Source organism: Egretta garzetta, unplaced genomic scaffold (assembly GCF_000687185.1).
Source record: "Egretta garzetta isolate BGI_Z169 unplaced genomic scaffold, ASM68718v1 scaffold397, whole genome shotgun sequence".
NCBI classification, from domain to species: domain Eukaryota; kingdom Metazoa; phylum Chordata; class Aves; order Pelecaniformes; family Ardeidae; genus Egretta; species Egretta garzetta.
The window spans coordinates 3223896-3247408 of NW_009260493.1; the positions used below are offsets into that span (position 1 = coordinate 3223896).

The following is a 23513-nucleotide window of genomic DNA, read 5'->3' on the forward strand; positions in this document are numbered from 1 at the left end:
TCATCCACTAGCACCCCCAAGTCCCTCTCGGCAGGGCTGCTCTCGATCCTTTCTTCCCCCAGCCTGTACTGATACCGGGGGTTACCCCGACCCAGGTGCAGGACCTTGCACTTGGCCTTGTTGAACCTCATGAGTTTCACACAGGCCCACCTCTCTAGCCTGTCCAGGTCTCTCTGGATGACATCCCGTCCTTCTGGTGTGTCAACCGCACCACTCAGCTTGGTGTCATCCGCAAACTTGCTGAGGGTTCACTCGATCTCGCTGTCTAAGTCATTGATGAAAATATTAAACAGCACCGGTCCCAGTACAGACCCCTGAGGGACACCACTTGTCACCGGTCTCCATCCAGACATTGAGCCATTGACCACTACCCTCTGGACACGACCATCCAGCCAGTTCCTTATCCACCGAACAGTCCACCCATCAAATCCATAGTTGTATCTTTTAAGTGATTTGGTATGTACTTTGCCCTGAGGATGTTATTGGCTGATTTTATTATTACTAGATGCAACTGTTCCACATTTTCTTTCAGGAAAGGAGGGGTATCATTCTTCTTGTGGCTGTGTTGTTTTTCAGGATTTCTTGAGCTCTCCGTGTGTGTTGGGGACAAACTTACCGGGAGTCACAGGACAGTTGATACAATCTGTTTGACCGCAACACTTTCTTTCTCAGCATTGTATGTCATCAGATGATCTTCTCTGAAGGTGATTGGCAGATTTTTACCATGGTTCACACCCAGGTCTTGAGTCTGGACTTTGAGCTATGGGCTTCTTTACTTCTTTAGCTAATTCAGTACATAGGCCTTTTGATTGTTATTCTGCATGTTTACTGTAAAGGACTAGAAGTTAATTTTCTCTCTTCCGTTGTGTATCTGTAGTCCTGCTCCTGTGGAGGGCTTTTGGTGTTTCCTGCTCCTGTCCACTATAACTGGGGCACATGCCTGGCCGAGGCACAGAGCCCTGTTATACCAATGGGCTCTTGAGGATAATAAGCAAATACACAGAACAGGAAGACTTTACAGGATTGAGTCCTCTGTATCTCAAGCAGAGTGCCACACTTGGGTTAAACTGGGATGGATGGGATCACTCAGGAGTGTGACCTTCCTTTCACTGTTTCAAAATGGTTTTTTCAGCCCTGCAAGAGGCTGTAGTAGAGCCAACTTCCTTGGGGTCGTGTGGAGTATTTTTCTGGTGAGAAGGCTCACCTAGGATCCTGTAGAGATGAAAAGTATATTTGAAATTAAAAGTAAATTTGAAATACCGGAGAATGCTGTACCCTGTCTTGAGACTGTTCTGTGGTGTCATACCACACTTGTTTGCAAAGAAGGAGTGTACATACCAAGTAGATTGAATGACTTCCCAAGTGAGAAAAATTCGAGTTTTATTTAGCCAAAGGGTTTATTTATAATTACAGAAGCAATGTCAATAAGTAATTGAAGATTTTTGCTAAGCCCACAAGTCATATAAAATACCTTTCCGTGCTTCATCTCCCCTCCTGTGTGGTTGCTCAGCTCCTAGTGACATTTTTCTGTCAATGTCTGCCCTCCAGCCATCCTCTCCCTCTCCTTCTCCCAGATTTTACCTATTAAAGAGGCTTATGTCTGTTCACGATAAGAGAAGGCACAGCGCCAGAGAACTGAGTGAGAACTGCAGAGAATCTGATGATTCTCTTGTTTATAGCAGTATAGTGGAACTCCCTGGACTTCACTGGGGTTGTTTCTGTTGCTGTTTCTGTGTGTGAGAAGGGAATCAGAAGGAAATCACTCTCCAGTTGAGGGGAGCCTTGATGAAAATGAATGAATATACTTTAGTTCCTGGATATCCCAAGAGGTGCTAGTAATCTATATTTGTTCCCTGCATCTCAGCTAGTCTAAATTATTAGACTTTTCTGACAGCTTTAAGAACCCATTTCTATTTTTCCCCACTCCTCTTTCCTGTTGTAAGCTCTTACTTATGGAAATTCCAGGACTGACCAGATTCTCTTTGGCCAGGACATGACAGACAACAGGTACATGTGAACTTTGCCAGCATGCTGCCTTCTGTTTGCTTCAAAAATAGGTATACAATCAGTTAGCTAATTTGATTGGCATCCTTCTGGGTACAATATTAACTACTCTACATGGTCCCATCACAACATGACATGCATTAGTACTAAGAATGTGTAAATACAGACCCCGAGTTTCAGCCTGTTCTGTGTCTAATCATATAAAATTCTGCTCTCGGTGGAAGAGAAAAGCAGCACAGTGTCAGGAACAGATACCGGTGTGCACTGCAGGGTCTTAGGAGATGCTGGAAGAAAACCTCTGAGACCAGTAGCAGAGGAAACTGATTTGTCTCAAAACACAAGGTACAGGAGGTCTGTATGTTATTTTTTTAAAAATCTTTTGTAGTTTGCAGTAGCCATGCAGGAAAGCAGCATCTATGCAGTTAGCTCCCTGTGCTCACTGTCCTTTACTCCCATGGCAACTACAGACGCTTCAGCATCTTTTTCCCTGGCAGGCAGAGGCAGGGGCAGGCTTCAGCTCCTTCACCCTGCCTGCAGCGCCCTTCCTGCAGCACCCTGCCTGCAGCGCTTCAGGGTGGAGCCCAGGATGCAGAAAGGAGCTTCACAGGAAGGAGGGGATGTGTGCTACTTTCTGGGTCCAGCAGTGTAGTCTTGTGGGATCTCTGTACCAACACAGCACTTTGTGTTGTAGATGTCCCTGATAGGATCAGTGCCGTGCTGTGCCAAGTGGCTGCTGTGAGGTAGGAGCTATGACAGAATCCTCCCCTGGAGGTAGGAGCTAATTAACAAGAAGTGCTGTCAAATGGTTGCCTGTGGCACCAGGCATTTGATGCACTTGCCTCTCAGGTTCCTTGGTTTTGGTGTGGCTGTAGTCCCTGGCAGGAATTTTGACGAACAGAATCATAGAATGCTTTGGGTTCGAAGGGACTTTTAGAGGTCATCTAGTCCAAAGTCCAACCCCCCGTGCAGTAAGCAGGGACACCTTCCACTAGATCAGGTTGCTCAAAGCCCCATCCAACCTAGCCTTGAACACTTGCAGGGATGGGGCCTCCACCACTGCCTCTCTGGGCAACCCGTTCCAGTGTTTCACCACCCTTATTGTAAAACATTTCTTCCTTATATTCTATCTAAGTCTACCCTCCATTAGGGTAGACATCCATCACCCCTTGTCCTGTCACAGCAGGCCTTGCTAAAAAGATTGTCCCCATCTTTCCTATAGGCCCCCTCTAGTACTGAAAGGCCACAATCAGGTCTCCCCTCAGCCTTCTCTTCTCTAGGCTGAACAACACCAACTCTCTCAGCCTGTCCTCATAAGAGAGGTGCTCCACCCCTCTGATCATTTTTGTGGCCCTCCTCTGGACCCACTCCAACAGGTCCATATCTTTCCTGTGCTGAGGGTTCCAGAGCTTGACGCAGTCCTCCAGGTGGGGTCTCACCAGAGCGGAGTAGAGCGGCAGAATCACCTCCCTCAAGCTGCTGGCAATGCTGGTCATCCATTATAGTAGAGTCTGGTTTTGGATCCCCCCTTTTTCATCTGTGGACCATGATTTACAGTTGCTACCACCTTTTCAGGGAAATAGCTGTTCTGAACAACTCCTGAGCTGAAAGTAGGGATAGTAGCCTTACCTAGCTTCCAGAATATGGCTTAAAAATAAGGAATTTATTATTGAAAATGTATCTGTTTGGACCATGATGTTGTCTTCTCACCTACATCTTCTTTTGCTTGCTGCTCTGGAATGAGGAATTTGTGCTTCCATTCACCCTACCATTTTGGTTTTAATCACGTGCTGTAGCGCACATCTGATTCAGGCAGTCCTTGCTGTTGCAGTAGTCACACGGATCCAGTTTAATTATGCTCAGACATCTAGCTGTGTGGAAAAAAAATCTTGAAGACAGCCTTCTAATGAGTTGACAGAATGATGAAAGGGAGTTACAAACAGGCAACTGGGGAAGGCAAATATTTACTTTAATTATTATGAATGAAGGGAAGGAAGGACAAAATGAAAAAAAATTACAGCCTGTAAAATTTGAAAGTGTAAGCAATTATTTTGGTCTTTATTAGAATACTTCTTGTCCCTGTTAAGGATCTTTACAGGTTCACATAAAGGAGCCTTTAAAATGCCAGGGAATATCTATATTTTTGTGTCTTAATGTATAAAAGTGCATCTTTTCCCCCATCCATTCTGGGTACAGGGATTATCAGATCACCTTACATATGTATTTACAATGACCAGAGCCACTCAGAATTGTGCTGTAAGATACGGTCTTTGAGGAAGAACTGAAAGACTTATTTTCATTGATGGATGAATTACTCAAATTACTGGGAAAAATGGCTAGAGGCTTTTTATAGCACTGAAGAAGTGTCATTAATTAACTAGGCAGTTTATTCAAGCCACAAGGACTGCAGACAATGGTTAAATCGCATATAAGGATTTTAGCATTGCATGCTGCATAATTGAGCAGTACCATTAAAATTCAAAAAGAGGACAGGGGAAGGAGACTTCAGTTGTCTTTCAAGATAAGTCCACTCATTATATAAAACAAACAGATAAACAATACCCACCACAGCTTAACTGTCTTTAATATTTTGGACTATTTTTAGAAGCATTTCAGACCCTTCTGGCAGACTTGCTATTAAAATTAATGATTTCTGCTTGCTTGTGCTAAGGGTTCTATGAATGTTTACTATCCTTCTGCATCCTTTTATAGACAAAATATGTGGGGTTTTATATACAGTTACAATGTTTAAATGTTTTTGCAGCGACTTTAGTATATTCTTGGTTTATGAATTTATATGTGCTGGAAGCCAGTAACACTTTGGTTTTGTTCTTTGCTTGGTGACTTGATTTTTATGATGCCACATAATAGTGACAGACAGATTTTTGGGGAAAAAGTAATGTGAATTTTAAGTGCTAGTTAGCCTGCCTTTCTCCCGTCTCTTTTTATTATGTTGTTTTGAAGCTGCATTATGCAACTATTTCTGTAATAATAGATTTTTTTTCTGTTGTCTATGCATAGTTTTATTAGTGTTGTCTTTCCTTTGCCTTTTTGTCTCAAGTAGGTTTTCATGCATCATTCTGCTGAGAATATGGCTTCCAAAAAGAAGGAAGGAGAAGAGTTAAATAGCTTGGTGCACTGTGCCTTTTTTTAGTTGTGCTCTCCTTTTCTCACTAGCAATGAGCAGCTACACTGCAGATTTCAGTACTCAGATGAGGACTTCATAAGTTTTTCCTAGAGTTTTGGGGAGGGTAGAGAACAAGGGTGTTCTCCTCCGAGCCTTTAGGCTCCATCTGCAGCTTCAGGAGCTGTGGCATCTCTGTGGATTTATTCCAGACAAGGTTTTTCCTGCCAGAAACCCTAGTTGATACTGCACAGTTATTGAGCGCGTAATTGAAGGAGCAGAGCAACAAGGTGATGCTTCAATGTGCTTTCTTCTTCCCACTCGCTTCATCTGTGCCTTGCCTAATCTTTCCCTTGATGCTCTTCATCCAGCCTGTAGTGGCAAGACACTGAGAGAGCTGACGAGATGGTGCTATTTGTTCTAGTCATGAGGGCTGTAAGATGGGGGATGTTTATGTGCTGACAGCATCATGGCTCATTTTTTCTCAGTAGCTCCTGCAATGTTTCATGTCAGCGCTGTTTCAGATGAGTCTTGCAAAGAAATTTTTCCCGTAATGACTCTGTCTGAAAGGAAGAATACAACTGTTTTAATGTTTTGCTCATCTTTGTAGACAGGGTATTCGATGTCTGTTACTGCAAAAAGCGAATGGCTGAATGGATTTCTGCATCCCCTTGGATGCATCGTGCACTAGGACATAGAGATCACCCTTAACAGTGTATCTCGTAAATCTTTACTGTGATCTAATGTGACACTCTGATAGGACATAGTATTCTTATTTTAGTTGACCAGAATCAGGGATTTGTTAAGCTCTGTGCACTCTACCACGTCTTCCCCTCCCTCAGGAAAGGAAGGATGTCGATGGCAGTGACAAGCCAGAGATGGAGGGAGAGCTGAAGACTCGTTGTGCTGTTCAGTTAATGTGTCCACTTAGCATTTTTATACCCAGTGCTGCTTTACAGTTTTGGAGCATCAGTGTTTGAGTCAGCAAAGTAAATATGAGCGCAAATAGAAATGCGACCAGTCTCTGTGGGAAGTGGCAGGAAGAAAGAAGTTGTTTGCCTTTCCTCTCACCTTGCTGGCACTTGTACAGAAAGATTTGCTCATACAGCCTGAAGTCTTTAGTTGTTTGGGACAGGGAGTACATATTTGAAACTGTGTTTCTGAAAAGCGCTGTGTTATGCTGTGGGGCAAATAGTGAGAATGAAGATTTGCAGTGCACCTGTGCAAAGCAGCAGCACATATTTATGCTACTTTATAGGCAGTGCAGGGAAAAAGTGCCTGCAGGAAACTGCTTTCTTTCTAGGAGGAAGTCCTGTGTAAGGTAGGAAAATTGCTTTAATTTATTCATTCGGATTTTGAGTTGATCAGGAAAGGGCATGTGAGTGGAAGTGTAATTCTTACAGAGGAAAAACTCTCAAAATTGCAAAGGTTTAATAGCGTTTTTCAGAAACAGTCTATGTTACTCCATTGCCAGAGCCACCTGGCTGAGAACACTTTGGTCCCAGGACCCCTTTGGTTTATCCAGAGCTTTGTGGTCTTTTCAGTTCAAAAGAAATGTAGCTGCCAGAGTGGCTCATTTAAACTTTATTATCACTGGGACTTGATCTGTCAATTTTTTTGGAAGTCAGTAAGAAGACCAGGAGCCAAATGGGGTCTTGAACTTGGATCAGATGTGTTCAAGCCTGTGAATAGTCTGAAACTTTGGTGCAGGGAAGGAGGATTAGAGCAATTGAATCTGAAGGAGGAGACTTGTGGATTTCTGCACTAGGTCTTGTCTAGGAAAGCAAGGCCAAGTTTCACAGTAAGTTGGAGGTGAAAGGTGGTATTTTTGGAAAGTGATATCACATGGTCTTTCCATTGATTTGACAAAAATAGATAGTATGCTGATGGAAAGTGGGACCAGTATCTCTTTATCCTCCAAAACCTTTCCCATCAGTGTGGGTTCAACCTGAGCTCTGCCCTTTGTCCTGGAGCCAGTTTCTTGTCGGGTGTTGGGGGATTGTTGGAGACTGCATCAGCTGAAAAGGGATTAATCCTTTCCTGCTTTTAGAGGATAGTCATTCTTTTTCGGTGCCTCATTTTGGTAACAGTTTAGTACTCAGCCTATCTCTGTGTTGACTCAGTTATACTTGACCTCACCCATTCTACGCATTTCCTGACCATGCTGAGTTGCCCCTCTCTGCCAGCACCCAAGACCTAGAAGAAGAATGCAGAAGTTGAGGAGCTGGCTTCCATTAGCATATAGTTTAATCCAGGGGCTTCTTGATTTTGTATTATGAAGTTCAAACCAGCAAGGACGTTGCTTCTGAACTGCTTTCTATTGCATTTTCACTGGTCAAGAGTACAATCCTTGTTGCTAAGTAATACCATTTTCAATTAGGAAAAAAAAACAAACCACAAAACCCCAGCAGAAACTCTCAGACTTCTAAAACTCTGAAGGAAATTTTAGCTTCAGCACTCAACATATCTTTCAGGAAATAACTAAAACCTGGCTTGGGAACAATGCAGGAGACTGCCAAGTGTGTCGCTTGACTTCTTTGCCCGAGTGAGTGGTTGTTGGTAAAACTAATTGCATTTTCCCACCTAATAGTACCAAATTGTTGGTTTTGCTGCTATATATAATTGGATATATGTGAAGAATTATGTGTTTTCATAGACATGTGTCCACTTTCCTGGCAGAGTTTAGTGAGAAAACAGAAAATGGTGCTACTTGAAGAGCGTTCCAGAGTACTTCTGCTGTGGGAGCTCAGTGGTCCAGGCTCAGAGTCCTGAGCATGTTAAAAGCTACAGATGTTCTGTAGAAGGTGTTCTAGCTGTTGGCTTTTTGTTCATTTTGCATACTACTTTGTGATGTGTAACCTGACACAAATTTGAAAAAAAACACAACTCTTTTCCACATCTGAAGTAAACTGAGGCATGTTATTAATTCATGAAACATTATATAGAAGGACAACTCTTTTCACTTAAAAACCAAATTGTTATAGGACACTTTATTGAAAAAGGTCTCAAGAGTCAAGAAAGAATATAGAAATGTGTGTGCCTGGAACTACAAAAGTCAGAATTAGTCCAGATATCATTAGAGGGACATATAATAATCAGTCTTCCCAGATTTGCCAGAATGCTTTCAATAACATTCTCTTCACCTGGACAATTGCTTCCATTCCCGCATATCCAGAGCAGTTGTATAGCTTGAGATCCTGGTTTTAAGACTACTTAAATTTTGACTCCTGAAACGGCGCACAAGGCTGTATCTCATTTACAGTCATTCAGCTGTGTTACACTATTTTAGAGAGAAACAAAGCCAGTGCAGTTTGAAATCCCAGGTTTTGGTATTTCAATATTTATTAAATGGATTTGTCACCAAGATCTTCAGCACATTTACTTTGTCTTCTTGTTTGAGAGCTTTGTATCTAGACCCTGTGGGCTTTGTTAGGAGAGAGAAGGAACAAGCCCAAAAGTAGGTAACTAAACCAGTGCTGCTTTTGAAAGCATTAATCGTCTCAAATGAGAATTTCACTGCTGTGTATATATGCAGTTAGCTGGATGATCTCATGGTTTATCATCCATGTGTGGGACTGGTAACTCCTCATGTCCAAAGGAATAAAAACTCATCTCAGTTTCTTCAGATATAAAGGAAGTCAAAGAAAACCTAGTGCTTTCCCCCCGAGCTTCTGTGTGAATTGTGGTGATGTCTCTCTTTATGTCGGTTCAAGAAATCATTTTACAGCGGCTGAATTTTTAATGGAAATAGGAAGTATTCAGCAAGAGAGCAGCTGTCTCCCTCTCTCTGGTTCTCTCTCTTTCTCTCTGCATTTTGAGATAAAAAGAAGGAAAGCCAGAAATACCACAGTGAGAAAAAAACAAACTTTCACTTTTTAATGTATCCTAAAAAGCAGCTTCTGCACCATCTCATGCTTTGTGATGGAGAAACAGTAAACAAGAAGAGCACAAGTAATGCAAAATCCTAATACCACAACTAAATGGACTGCAAAATGTTGTAACTCAGCCTTTGCAAGACTGGCAATTTTTTGTTAAGCTAATGAATGAAAATATTTACAGGCAATAATTTTCCAAGTATTTCTGATGTTACTAAGCCTACCTGCATAAACAGAAGGTTGAACCATCATTTTGTATATCAATCGGTTTATATTTCAGTAAAATAGATTTCTCTCTATTAGTATGATGGCATTACGGTGACGACTGTGAAGGCTGTTCCTATCATGAATACTAATGTTTGTCCAGATGGCTAAATCAGGGCAAACAGAACTTCCTCGAACTGCTCAACATCTTCTGACAATGCAAATGCAGTTGGCCTTACTAGCGTTTTTGCAGAATGTAATTTCTGAGGCCCAGTGCTGAGTTTTTCCTTTGGAGGAAGATTGGGGAGGAGGCTGAAGGAAAAAGCATAGACAGGTCTAAACTTTGAAAAGGGGAACATCAGGGAAACAACATTGGATGAGGCGGCTGCAAATGCATAGATACCCAGGGTGTCATCATTTGTACAGCAAGACGTGTGCCAGAGAAGGACCCAGAAAGGCAAACAGTAAAACAAAATGCTGAAAGAGCAATTTTTTCCAAAGTGGGTGGGTGGAGGAGGAATCCTCCAGACTTTGGAAACAGCCCTGGAGAATGCTAAAAACCAAAAGCATAAGTTTTTGTGAGATCATTCATGGTTAACTTGGTCACAAGATGCTGGTGAGATTTCTGCTTGGGGCTTACTACTTAGCTGCTGAGAGACTCCTCACTGAGTCTGTGGAAATTAAAGGGGGAGGCTGGAACGGGTTAGTTTGAAATGCAGCCAGTCCCTCTGTCTGACTGGTACATCCAAAGATCATGAAGGATCTTGAATATGAACCAGTTTAGCTGCTAGCAGAAATAATCATGTCTCTGTTCTAAGTCTTGAACAGCAGCACTGTTTTCCTTCAATACATTTAGAAAAGGTTTTTAGAACATCCAAGAAATGTGCAAATAAGGTTTACATCCACACGTTGCAACTGGTTAAAGCAAAAATTGAACATGGAATCACAAAACACCTATAAACTGGTCTGAAAAGACCTAGGTAAGACATTTCTTCCAGAGAGAGTTCATGACTCACTAGTCTCTCAGAAGTCTTTGCATGTGTCATTAAAAGTGATGGCTAGAAAAAAATAGCTGAAATGGTGTATTTAGCTCTGAAAAAGTCAACAAGTTCCAATGCAAACAGTCTCCCTTAGGATTTCCTGACAGAAATACCTGCATGCACGCTTTGGCGTAGCAGGGATATATCCTCTGCTTGAGTGATTTGGCAGGTGTAGAAACCCCAGAAAATTATAACAATACATATTTTGCTTACTGTGTTTGGATAGTTTAGCAGGGCGAAGAGAAGAACTGGCCAGGAATCAGTCTGCAAAGGGGAAGACTAAGTAGTCAATTTGCATTACAAAACTAGGAACAGTGGGTTTGCTTTTTTGTCACACAATCTGTTAATGCACCTTGCATAGTCCAACAAGGCAAGTTCTGTCTTTCTGTGAAAATTTTGGGTTTTAAATGATCAAATTATACTAGGATGGAGATTATTAGATTAATTTTAAATGTTGTTTTAATTAGCTGAGTCTGTGAGTTGTTTTGCTTCTTTCAGTTGTCAGATGTACATTCTTTGTAGAAAGTTAAAGGGGTTCTTTTAAAAATCCTGGGCCAACAAGAGTAAAGCAGATGTTCCTTTTCCACCCTCCTAGCATCATGGTACTGGGATCTCTCCCTCTAAAAGTGCTATCCTGAAGTAATCTCCAGTAGCTTCCAGTAGCTACAGCAATCCCAGCTTCTAATACTTCAACTTGAGCTTCAGTCAAAGGCTCAGTCGTTGCCCTGATACAGCTGATGACAGCCTGTGTTCCGAAAATGTATTGGTGAGATTTCCTGGGAGTTTTGTTTAACCAGGAACAAAATGGAAACCTTCAGTGTTGCTACTAAATGTCACGATGGGACCATCTTATTTTATCAATGTTTTTCTGCAACAGTATTGACTATTCAGTTTGTACAGTGAAAATCTGAGATTGGGAATAATTCTTTCTTTTGCCCCTCAATATATACATTATGTCATTGAATACATTATTGCTGGGATTCGATTATCCTCGGTTATTATAAAAGTCAAAGTGACTGTAGTTCTGGAAAGCTTTTTTGACAATGAGGATGGGCTAGGAGGTAGGAATGGACAGTAGGTAGGCTCCCTGCAGACGTAAGTCAGCACAGCTTCATTGACTTAATGAAATTTTTATGATTTATAGTCTTTTCTCAGCTGCTGCATACAATCAGATGTGGTGAGATGGAGGGATCTACCCTTTTCCTACTGGGCTAGTATATTCAAATTAACATAAAGCTTGAACATCCTTAGTGCTGATTAGTTCAATTTGCATACAGTAAACCAAATTAAATAGAAATAAAATATATTTTGTGCAAAAATAACATCACTGATAGTAAATTATAGTTCTCTTATGAAGTAGTGGGCCTCCTGAGCTGGACCTTCAGTGCACCAGGTCTGTGGTTGCTCCATTTTAGCTCTGTTGATCTTAGTGCTGCCAAAGTTCAAGTTATTCCTCTTGGACTGAATCTTTTAGCTGCTTGCCTGTTCCAGTAGTCATCTCTTCATGAAAACCTCAGCTTCAGAGCAGAATGCCCCACCTTTTGATTACCACATGTCTTGTAGGAATTTGTACATTTCAGACTGAAAATTGAAGACTCTCTGAAATCTTGGGCATTTAAAGGGATTGCAATCTCAAATGACAATTTCATGGATAATAATTTAAAAACTGATGAAAACCTTTTTTTTTTTTTACCAGAACTAACTTATGAAACTCATCACAGGTTACCACAGAGGCTAAGGGGTCAGCACTTTTCAGACAAGGGTGTTTTCAGGTATTTGGATTTTTAAAAATAAGTAGGAATCACCCCAAGCTTGGGTTTCATGGAGAACCCAGACACTTGTGTTTCAGGACCCAACCTTCAGCTGTCAATACACTTAGAAAACTGTGTGAGTTATCCCAATGCTGTTTACTAGAGTTTTCCCTTCAAAGCATACAGCATCAGCGCACCACTGGAGACTGCTCTGCATTTGTATGACCTTTAATCAGCTACAACTTCAGTGTAGTGCAGGATTCATTATGTTCAATATGTTTTGTAAAGAAATATTGTACTTATGTTGTGTAACTGACTCACACTTTGAATGTATTGGGTGATTTTAGGTATTTTGTTATCAGATTATGAATAATTCTACAAATACAATTCTACAAGTGGTAATGCATGTAAAAACAGTTGAAATAATGAACAGTATGAAAGGAGAGGAGATGAGACAAGGGAAGAAGAGTAGAACAAGGGGCCAAAGAACCACTTCAAAATAAGTACTTGGGATTTTTTTTCATTACTATTATTATCATCTAGCTTTTGTATTCAAGGATTAACAAACCACAATAACTTGTTCATTACCTTTTTCCAACATTCCTGCAGACGTACTAAATCTGTAAATACCTGAAAAATTTCAATTTAGGCAGCTAAAATGCAGCTTTTTAATTTCTCCATTGGATCCTTCAGAAGGCATACCCTGTGGCTCAACTTTTTTTCTGAAGGTCAAGAGAGTTTTATTCATCTGACATAAGTAGCTTGAGTGTGGCATTTATAACTTGAATAATGTTATGGATGATAACACCATTAGACATTTTTACAGCTTCAGCATAAAGGTTGTATTGCTACAATAACCCCGAAACTTAAAGCTGCTCCTTGAAACACGTAGACTGGCTAAAGAGATGAAGAATGCCCTCTGACATTTCTAGGTTGCTAAAGAGCTCTCTCAGGTTCCAGTGCAAGAATTAAGATGCCCACATGTAGCTGTTCTGATCTGAATTGGAAATTACTGTAGGACTTTGTAATTTTAAATGAACTGGGGGCAGTGCTACTCGAAAGAATTAGCTTTAGGTTGAGATGTGACTGAACTCTGGGTGATGAGTCCCAACATTTTGTTCCTACCCAATTATAAAGTGTTTCTACAGGATTATAGGAGGCAGAACTCTTACACTGCTATTTTCAGAAACAACAGAGAGTTTCACCTCCTCTGTCTGAGTATTTTGCAGATATTAAACTCATAGGAGACTGGTAAAAAATAATCTATAGAGTAGGCTGAAAGTGGTGTGAGAAGCTAGCAATGACAACTGGTAGAATTTTGGCTTTGTAGAAGAATTTTGTTTTGTAGAGATCTGAAAGAGAGTAGCTATGTTCTGAAAGTAGATAGTGAAAGTGGCCATGCACTGATCACACATGTAAAACCAGTTGAAATAATGAACAGTGTGAAAGGAGATGGGATAATACAAGTGGATAAAGAGTAGAATGAAAGCCACAAGGGAAGGCAGTGTGACATGAACAAAGGTTGAGTTCTTACTTTTATGCCTGAGAATAGTAATCTGAGGCTTGTAGCAAACTTTAGCCACTGTTTTAACCCAGCGGCTATTTAACACAAAAAATATTTGTAACACGTAATGGTTACAGTTAAGGCAGCCAGGTACTGTTTTTTCATTGCTTCTGATAATTCGAAACAACTCCATTAATTTTCTTAAGATTTTAATGACTTCACTGGAGTTCCTCTGTTAAACTGCTATTCTAGTTTACAACCTTCTGTGTTCCCGATCATCACCTGGATCACAGTAAAAATTCTAGTACTTCTGATTTTTGACTGAGACCTTTGAAGCCACAATTCCTTTCTGAAACTTTTAAAAGTGCAACCATGACAATTGCTTCCTAGGTGAGTACTATTGTATAAGTCTGATATAATATACTGTTTGAATGCTGCAAGGCACGACATCTCAGAAGGAAGATAGAAGGGAAGATCTTTGGCAGCAGATGTCAACAAGGGTGACCAGAGGCTTTGAACAACTATGCAGGGAGATCTAAGTAGGCTACGGTTCTTAAGTTTGGGAAAGAGATTACTAAGGGGTTAGATAATAGAGGTCTATAAAACTGTGACCAGTGTTGAGAATGTAAGTAGGGAACAATTATTCTGTATTTCTTTTAGTGTTAAGAGGTAAAGGTTACCAAGTGAAATTATCGATTATCAAAGAAGAGACAGTATTTTTTGCTGGAAGCTACATGAGTGTGCAGCAGAGGCACCTGTTTAGTGCATCCTGTTCTCTTACTCTTCCCCGAACACTTGACCACTGTTAGAGATAAGATACAAGGTTAGATAAATTTTTGATCTGAGCATATAACTGTTAGAATCTCAAATTTACACACACCAATAATAGGTGGTAGACTGGAGGGCAAGGATAAGATTTGCCCTTCCTTTTAGTTTCTTTTTTAATGCTGGCTAGTTTTCAAGTTGATGAGTGCCTTTAAACTTGCTTTAAAACATATTTTCCTTGTATGGAATTACGTGATAGCAGCGGCAGCCTTGGCTAATGCATTTGTCATTTTGTGGATTTATTAATCCTCATTTCCTGATGTTTTTCTGAAATTCATCAAATATGCAGGATCTTAACTTGCTTAAAGCCTCAAGACAGAAAATGCGTATAAAAAAGAAATTGTAGGTTCCAGTCAGTCTGACTTCAGTCAGCACGCGTTGGCCCTGGAGTAGTTTAAGGGGAAGAAAAAAACTTGCATTATCCATTTTGTATTTGAAATTGTGGGTAGAAGCTCTTTTTCATCTCTTCCTGCGTGTGTAACATACTGCCTTCCTCTTGGGCTATAATGATCTACTTCCATTTGACTGATCATACTGCTTTTTGCCTTTGTTTTTGGAAGACATTCTCCCACCTTCTCTCAGCTCATCAACTGAATAATCTGTCTTCCTCTATTCAGCTTTCTGTTTCTCACAAGCTGTTTAAAATCTCTCCTAAGACCTCATTTTTGTCAGCTGTGCCTTTTGATATTGTTATGTCTGATGCATACCTCAGTTTCTGCCACCAATTGTAGAAGTTTCTGTATAATCCAAGAGTACTGCAGAATCTGTGGTAGCCCTTCTGCCAGCTCACTTTGGTGGTAGTAATGGCCTGGCTTATGTTAAAGTGAACAAAATGCACTGTAGTGTGAAACATTACTCACTCACAGATTTTAGGAACTTACCTCCAGACCCTGGTGCTTTGACTTCATCTTTGGTTGTGGTGTCCTATCATGGCACCATTTCACATCCCTGACTTCTTTGCTTTCAATTAATTTCCGGCGTAGCTAGTTAATTTCAAGATGCGTTTGAAGGAGGGTCCAGTGGCTGATGTTTGGTGGGACTGAGGGCTGTTCTGTTATTTTCAGGTACTGTTTGGCACTGCTGATGGACAGGTTATCGTCATGGACTGCCATGGCCGAATGCTGGCCCACGTGCTCCTTCATGAGTCAGATGGCATCCTCAGCATGTCCTGGAACTACCCCAGCTTCCTGGTGGAGGACAGCAGCGAGAGCGACACGGACTCCGACGACTATTCCCCACCGCAAGGTAGTCTTGTGTGCATGTCCTTCTGTTGCAGGTTTGCAAGTGCTCATGAAGATACCTCAAACACCAGGGAGTGGTCATGCTGTACTGAAACAGTAGGATGGCCATGTTTTTAAGCTGGTAGAGGCCAAAAGGTGTTGCATTCCTGTGGAGATAGCATGGGGGTCAGAGCAGAGGGCTGGCGTGGAGAAGTGGGCTCGTCCCCAGCTCTGCCACCAGCCTGACTGCATGACTTGCTGCAGGTCATACCTCATCTGTGCTGCTCTGCTTCCGATTGCACAAATGAGAGAACAACACAAAGCTCAAAGTTTTTAGTGAGGGTGAGTGAAAAATACTAGATAGGGGCATATCAGGTTTCACTGATAAGCAGATGTGAGATATTGCAATGGTCCGTATGTATGGAGGTAGTCAGAGGGCAGTCAGAAAAGTTAATGCATTATTATATAGATTTGTGTGAAGAGACACCAGTACTAGACATAGGGGAAAGTACTGTATCTTTAATTTTAAAGAAATAAAAAAATAAAAATATATTTATTTTTATATTTATATATAAAGCAGAGATAATGTTTGTCATTATAGTCCCATCCATGATAGTACTGACATAAAGAGCTCAATAAATTCCATAGAAGGATTGGAAATGAAAATAATTCTTCCAGTTACACAAGGTAGAAGAAGGGTGACTGGAGCTGTCTGGAGTTACTAATTCCCATGCTTCAGAGCATATTGCCAGTTTGAGGGTCAGGAAGAAATCCTTCCCTCCCCTTAAGTATAAATATAACTCACTGAGTGAAATGTTTTCATTTTACTCTTTGGAAATCATCAATAGCAAAGACCTAGGAGGCCTAGTTATCCATGCATAGTCTGGGATAGGATGAGGTCACTGCTCCTTTCACCCCCATCCTTCTTACTTACTTACAATGTTAATACTTCCTTTTGTTAATGCTGTCAGTTAGTCTATAAGATCTAGGCAAGCTGTTCCTGTGTTCCAGTGTATAAAGTCTGAACTAAATTGAGGACTAATATAACAGTGATTGCACAATGAAAAATTTAAATACATAATAGCTAGAAATAATTATAAATCTGCATCTCAGTTCTGAACCACTGAATTGAAGACTCTTGCAGTGTTAGCTCTAATTTGCACTCAGTCAAAAAATCTCCTTTTCCAGAATCATGTGTATATATGTCAATATAATAAGCATATGTATTTAAAAAATAATGATAGAAGATAATGTGATCATCCAGCAAAATGTTAGCATTTTTTAAATTGAGGTCTGTTTTGGCTTTCGTGCCTCACTTTTGGTACTGGGTGAGATTTCTTGCCTTAGAAGAAAAGAAACAAACTTTAGATTTCCTAGCGAGCTTCTAAAGCAAGACAAGGAACAACATTAAATTGGTTTTTCATTGGTTTTGTAAAATACTGAGGTTCCAGTTGGAGGATGGTGAAGAGGCAGAGTACACAGATAAGAACTTAAATGATCCAAATGTGCTAGCTTATTCTGAGTCAGTCGAGGGTGGGTGGACTCATTACAAGCCTACAAGCCTGTTTTAATGATTACCCAAACATGATGTGTTTTCTTTAGAACAGATGCAGCATAAACTTCTCAAAGGTGACAAACCTTTGACTCACACAGATGTGTAGGAAGGACTGGAAGTATGATGGGTTTTTCTTATCAAATAATTTATATGCGGAGATGCTAATTACTAGACATCTTTCTCCAAAGTGCTTTTTGATCAGCTTTTTTACAATTTCAGGAAGCAATACCACTCATAACTGGCTGTGCCTTTTTTATTGACTGAAAAGATGCTGGTTGGGCCTTGAGAGGCACTGTATCAGGGGCCAGCGGCATCTCCTGTCAGAACTTGTAAACAAAAAGAGTTAAACAGTGACTGCTACAGATGATAATATTGGTGATTAAACAATTGAACAAGGGTATTTCAGTGAATACTGAAAAACAAGCTCAGAGGAGCGGAGATGTGCAGAAATGTTTTTTAAAGCCAAGTGTGCCATTTAGGCTCATCTCTACTTTTGAGTGCATTGGATCCTGTTATGCAGGATGGCAGGTAACTTTTCATGCTGCTATGTAGCTCTTAACATTTAGAATACGGTAATTTGTGAAAGGTCAGTATGTTCTCTTAGAAGTTCTTATAATGTCTCTATGTGACTTCAGGAGGTGTCCGCAGCACTTGCCCAAGCAGAAAGCGTATCTAACAAATAGCTTTTAATGTGATGATATTTTTATTACCCTGGTTTTCAACTTGGGTCCCAAGGAAGCCTTCCAAAGCATTGGTTTTCAATTTGCGGACACTTCGGGGAGTTGACAGTGGAGAAAGATTGAAAACCACTGCTGTATAACATAATAGCATATGCATAAATCACTTTAGATACACCGCAGTAAAAATTCACAAGGTAAAACAGTGGGGATTCACAAAAGCAGACAAACTAAGTAGCTAAACCTGCTTTGCTTTTGCCCATAAACATTGCAGAAATAAGCAGGTAGAGTTTGAAGCGTGGAACCACTCCTGATGGCGGTAGGCTGAAGTACCGTGTGTTTCAGCCTGGATGTAGTTACTTCTGGTTGCTTGGCCTTTTGCTCACTCCAGAGTCTTGTCTTTTGCAGATGGACCAGCTGCGTATCCAGTCCCGGTGCAGAACACCAAGCCACTACTTACTGTCAGCTTCACATCAGGAGACATCAGTTTAATGAACAATTATGACGACTTGTCTCCTACTATCATCCGCTCAGGGTTGAAAGGTACAAAAGGAAGCCATTTCACCCCCTTCCTGTGCTCTGTTTTTCTTGTGTATTTAACGATGTCTGTGTAGGGTATGTTTTTGCTGTTGTCTCTCCTAACCCAGAAGCACTCAGCCACTGTTATTGCCATTTCCAGCAGTGACACCTACTGGTGGAAGAGCAGTGCTGGGCTGAGAGTTTCTGTGAATAAATGTTTCGGTTCTTGAGATCATGTTTTTATCGCAGTTTTGTAGAACAATTGGTCTGTTTGCTCTTTTTTAGCTGAATGTGCTAATATTTTTGCACTTCTTTGTGTGAATGCTTCTGCTACATAACACTTCCTTTGCATCTTTAGTTCACAAAAGCTCCTCCCATGCTTTTGGTAACCAGGTTTGAATTGCAATGCTGCTTTGACTCCTACAAATTTTGAAAACTTGCTAGAATCATTAATTATCAAGAGGCAGGTTATTCTGAGAGAAGGAAAATTCCACTGATTACTGTACATCTTGCTAAGTGATAGGCATGAATGTTTGTACAGTCAGTAATCCATGTAAAATCTTTCATTCACATTGAAATTTTTACTGTTCTTACCTATCAAAAAGTCCCTTACTTTGCCGGCACTCTCTGTACAATTTACAATGCTTCGCCTGTAGAGATGTATTAATTCACTACAGCACATAAGCACATGCTTAAATATAGATTCCATTGATCCTTTTGTCATCTCCGCAGGTAAATTAGTTTTATCTTCAAGTTAAAAAAAAATAAAAAATTAAGCTGTTGGAGCAGACTCTTAGCTGTTTTGAACAGTGGGATATTGTTGGTGAAAAGTTGCCCTAACACTAGCCCAATAGTTTTTGCGTGATCTACGTAGGGTAGTCTTATGATGTAAAAAAATCACCTCTGAGGTTTCTTTTCAACTCCTGCTTCCATCTGTGCCAGCACAAGAAGCACATGGCTGGAAAAATGTAGCATCATGAGGCAACCTTATGATCCAGACACTTGAAGTCTGGGAAACTGGAACCAATTTACAGAAGCTCTTGTGATATCCACCAACGGGTCTGCCCAGAATCTCTACAGTATTGTAGTAATTAGGGTAGTGATTAGTCTGGAGTTGCCATGTAGTCTCGCTTTCAGCTGGAAACATTAGGAGAAACAAACCCCATCTTATTCTCTGTTTAGAGTTGCAGGGCTCTATCTTGCTGAGGACATCTGTCCTGTTTCTCTTTCCCCATTGACTTTTACTAACGGAAAAAAAAAATCCCTAATTATGTCACCCTCCTCTATCAAAATATTAATTTGCAAGGTAGAGTAGAAATATTTTTATGAATTGTAAACTGGGCTACATCGTTTTAATCAGTAGACGAAGAATGTGCAACATCTTGCTGGATTGGGAGTTTGTGTGAGATGGAGACAGGGAAGGGTGATTGGGATATCACTGGTTGTTGTTTTGAAGCATTGTACAGTGGAAAGTATTTTACTTACAGTTTCATATAGATGTACACTTTTTCTATATCTTCTTACCAAAATTTTTTTCAAGTGACTGATTTTGCTGGGTTTTATCACATGCAAAACCACCCAGCTCAGGGTCTCCCTTGTCTCCAGCCACTTGGTATTCTGCTGAGAGTGGATGGTCATCAGTATTATGTGTGAGTCTTAATTCATGTGTTTCTGTTTGAAATCTGTATTGCTTTGTGGTCTCTGCAGCAGATGCCCTTGTCTTTATGGTCTGCTGTAGGCTACTCAATGTATTTTTAAAGCAGGCAACCTTAAAACTATTTCAAGCATTGCCAATACATTTTTGCTGTTCTACTAGCTTTGCATAGCTGTCATTTTACTGGGAGTATTCATATTAAATTGATGCAGAAAAACATCTGCTGTTATAGATGAGAATTTGATGACCCAAATAAAAGTTCTTCTTTTCATCCAGCTTGAAAGCTCCTGAAAGTTTTATCAGTTCTAGTGGAAGTCCCGAATTGTTCACTTGGATCCTTTGGGTTTGGGGGTTTTTTTTATGCTTTTTAACTCAGTGATTCTCTGTAGTACTCTAGTACACTGCTACCTGCAGAACCGCTGAACTGCATCTACTAGTTGTACTAGTTAGCTACAACTACTACCTGCAGAGCTGTTGCACATTTAGAGTGCTATCTATTCAAGGTTTGCTGATACACATGCTTACAGTGGCTGGCAAGTAGTTTTGAGGGGTGGCTCTGATCCACTGATTCACTTGCAGAACGCTACCCTAGATGAAACCTTCATCTGATTTCTAATCTCTATGCTTGTGCTGAGACCTAGTTAGCAGTTAAGCTATTTTACATCAAGGTTCAATAATCACTGAATACCCCATTGGCAGTGCGAGCATGCTGTAGAGCCACACTGTGCCAGGGGGATGCTGCAGCCCACATCCAGCCCTTTGCTGCCTTTGCAGCAGCTTATTTCTAGGAGTTTTGAGAGAGAGAGAGAGAACCGCTGGACACAGTAAGCACTCCTGTTCCTCTTGGTATGAGGATCAACTGAAAGTTTTACCTAAAGACACGTATCCAAAGGAGACTGATTTTTCAGTTTGGTAGTTTTGTAGTCAATCCAGTCACCAAAAGTGGAGTTGATTGGCTTGTCTCATTGATTTCTAACCTGCCTATCATTATACTCTCTGAGAAAGATGAATAAATCCCATTGCAGATTACTTAGAGGGCTGAGGACTAAGAGAAAAAAAGAGGCATACAATGCCTAGCTGTGGAAACATTCATAGAATCATAGACTGATTTGGGTTGGAAGGATCCTTAAAGATCACCTAGTTCCAAACCCCCTGCCATGGGCAGGGACACCTTCCACTTGACCAGGTTGCTCAAAGCCCCATTCAACCTGGCCTTGAATGCTTCCAGGAATCAGGCATCCACAACTTCTCTGGGCAACCTGTTCCAGTGCCTCACCACCCTAATAGTGAAGAATTTCTTCCTTATATCTAATCTAATTCTACCACCTTTCGGTTTAAAGCCGTTACCCCTTGAAGGCTGCTATAAAGTCTCCCCAGAGCCTTCTCTGCTCCAGGCTGAGCAACCCCAACTCTCTCAGCCTGCCTTCATAAAAAAGGTGCTCCAGCCCTCGGATCATCTTTGTGGCACTCCTCTGGACTCTGTTCAACAGGTCCATGTCCTCCTTATGCTGGGAGGCACAGAGCTGAATGCAGTACAAGTGGGGTCTCACCAGAGCAGAGTAGAGGAGGAGAATCACCTCCCTCGACCTGACAGCCATGCTGCTTTTGATGAACACCAGGATATGGTTGGCCTCCTGGGCTCCAAGCACACATTGTCAGCTCACATACAGCTTTTCATCGACCGGTACCAGCAGTCCTTCTCTGCAGGGCTGCTCTCAATCCTTTCGTCCCCCAGCCTGAATTTGTGGTTGGGATTCCCCTGAGCCAGGTGCAGGACCTTGCACTTGGGCCCATGTCACATGAGCCCCCCTCTCAAGCCTGTTAAGGTCCCTCTGGATGACATGCCTTCCCTCCAGCATGTTGACCGCGCCACACAGCTTGATGTCGTTGGCAAACTTGCTGAGGGTGCACTCAATCGCACTGTCCATGTCACCAACAAAGTACCAGTCCCAACACCAACACCTGAGTGTTTTATTATTATTACAATTATGTTATAAAAATTATCTTGAGGAACATGCATCTTGCTTCTGATATGTACAAAGCATAATTCCCATGAGAAATACCAGAAAGATGAAATAACACAAAACCATTTTAAATTGCTCATAAAAGTCCCTGAAAATGACAAGTTGACAACTCAAAATAATTTTAAGATCGTTCCTGCCAACTCTCATTTCTCTCCTGCTTCTTCATTTGAAGACAGCTTCTCGCCCACAAATGTCTTCAAAAGGTTGTTGGCAGATTGAGCATCCCAGAGCACAAAAGTTTTGTCTTTACCTTCACTTTGTCTCAGCACAAAATAGCTGCCTTTCACCTCCGGTTTAAGAGTAAAAAGGTTTAAAGACTAGTTCAGTAATCCATGCACATGCAAATCTGCCTCCGAAACACAAGCAGAAACACAAAATAATGGTTTAGTGCTCTTGTTGCAGTGTGACAAAGAGCTGAAGGATATAAGGGTTTGAAATTAGCATCCCCAAATTAAACTGTGGGTGTTCCTCATCATGAGGTGCCTGTAGGAGAAGTAACTGATATGTATATTCATATCCATGTATATGAGAGACTAAACCATCCCTGTGTGCTTCTGACAATCTCCTGCTAGACAGATGAGTAGATTTTCACAAGCCATGTGTCAAAAGAAAACCTGTGGCATGGAGGCCATCTGTATTTATGGACAAAAATCCAAAAATCTTTCTAGTTTGGTGTTATACTAAAATATAACTCTAGTTTGAGTGGTACTAAAAGTTCCATTCACAACCAGTGAGAACACGAGATATTGACAAATATGCTACTTTTTTGCCCTGGGGGCCCTTCCAGACAAATACTCTTTACTGCTCTCTTAGTCAGTGAAATTATTTACCTGCGTATTAACTTAATTCCAGTTATTTACCCCAAAGATGTGCATAGGATCTTCCACATCACCTATAACATCTCTCATAAATTCTTGTACTTAGGTACTTGGGAAAAACCACTGATTATATTCTAGACTCACCACAGAGAGAGAAAATCGAATGGGGTTTACACATTTTTTGCAATTTACGAAATAAAGAGTCATTCTCAGAAGTGCATATGCATATTTCTTATTATTTCAATGGAAGGATTTAGGTTTCTAAGTACTTCAGTAACCTTTGAGAGCATGACTTAGCTGGTCAAGTCACTTTGCAGCATTGGGAAGCACTGTTCCTACTGATTCTAATCAGTGATTATTGCAAACTGTCTTTGCGATTTCAGATGTGGTGGTACAGTGGTGTACACAAGGGGACCTACTTGCAGTAGCAGGCATGGAGAAGCAAAGCCAGCTAGTTGACCTCGGCAATGGTTCCCTGTTGAAAAGCGCACTTGTCAAGTTCTACAATGTGCGCGGGGAACACATCTACACTCTGGAGACACCTGTGCAGGTAGGAGGTATTTTTAAAGTCAGTTTTCAATGCTTTGCTGACGTGCTTTTCCCACATCAGCTCTTTGGTATAGACCTGCAATGTGAAAAGGTTTACAGAACGTTCTGAACACATTCTAAAAACCAGTATAGATAAAAATGCACTATAAATAATTATAGTGTGCATTAAGGTA

At 40.9% G+C, this 23513-nt stretch overlaps 1 protein-coding gene across 1 annotated transcript in view; it reads left to right on the forward strand.

Moving 5' to 3' along the window:
- Positions 1–23513, forward strand: part of TULP4 (TUB like protein 4) — a 126390-nt gene that overhangs the window by 75550 nt on the left and 27327 nt on the right. The window contains 3 exon segments of the mRNA XM_035899866.1: positions 15389–15569; positions 18185–18319; positions 23175–23341. Coding sequence (XP_035755759.1) covers positions 15389–15569; positions 18185–18319; positions 23175–23341 — 483 coding nt within the window.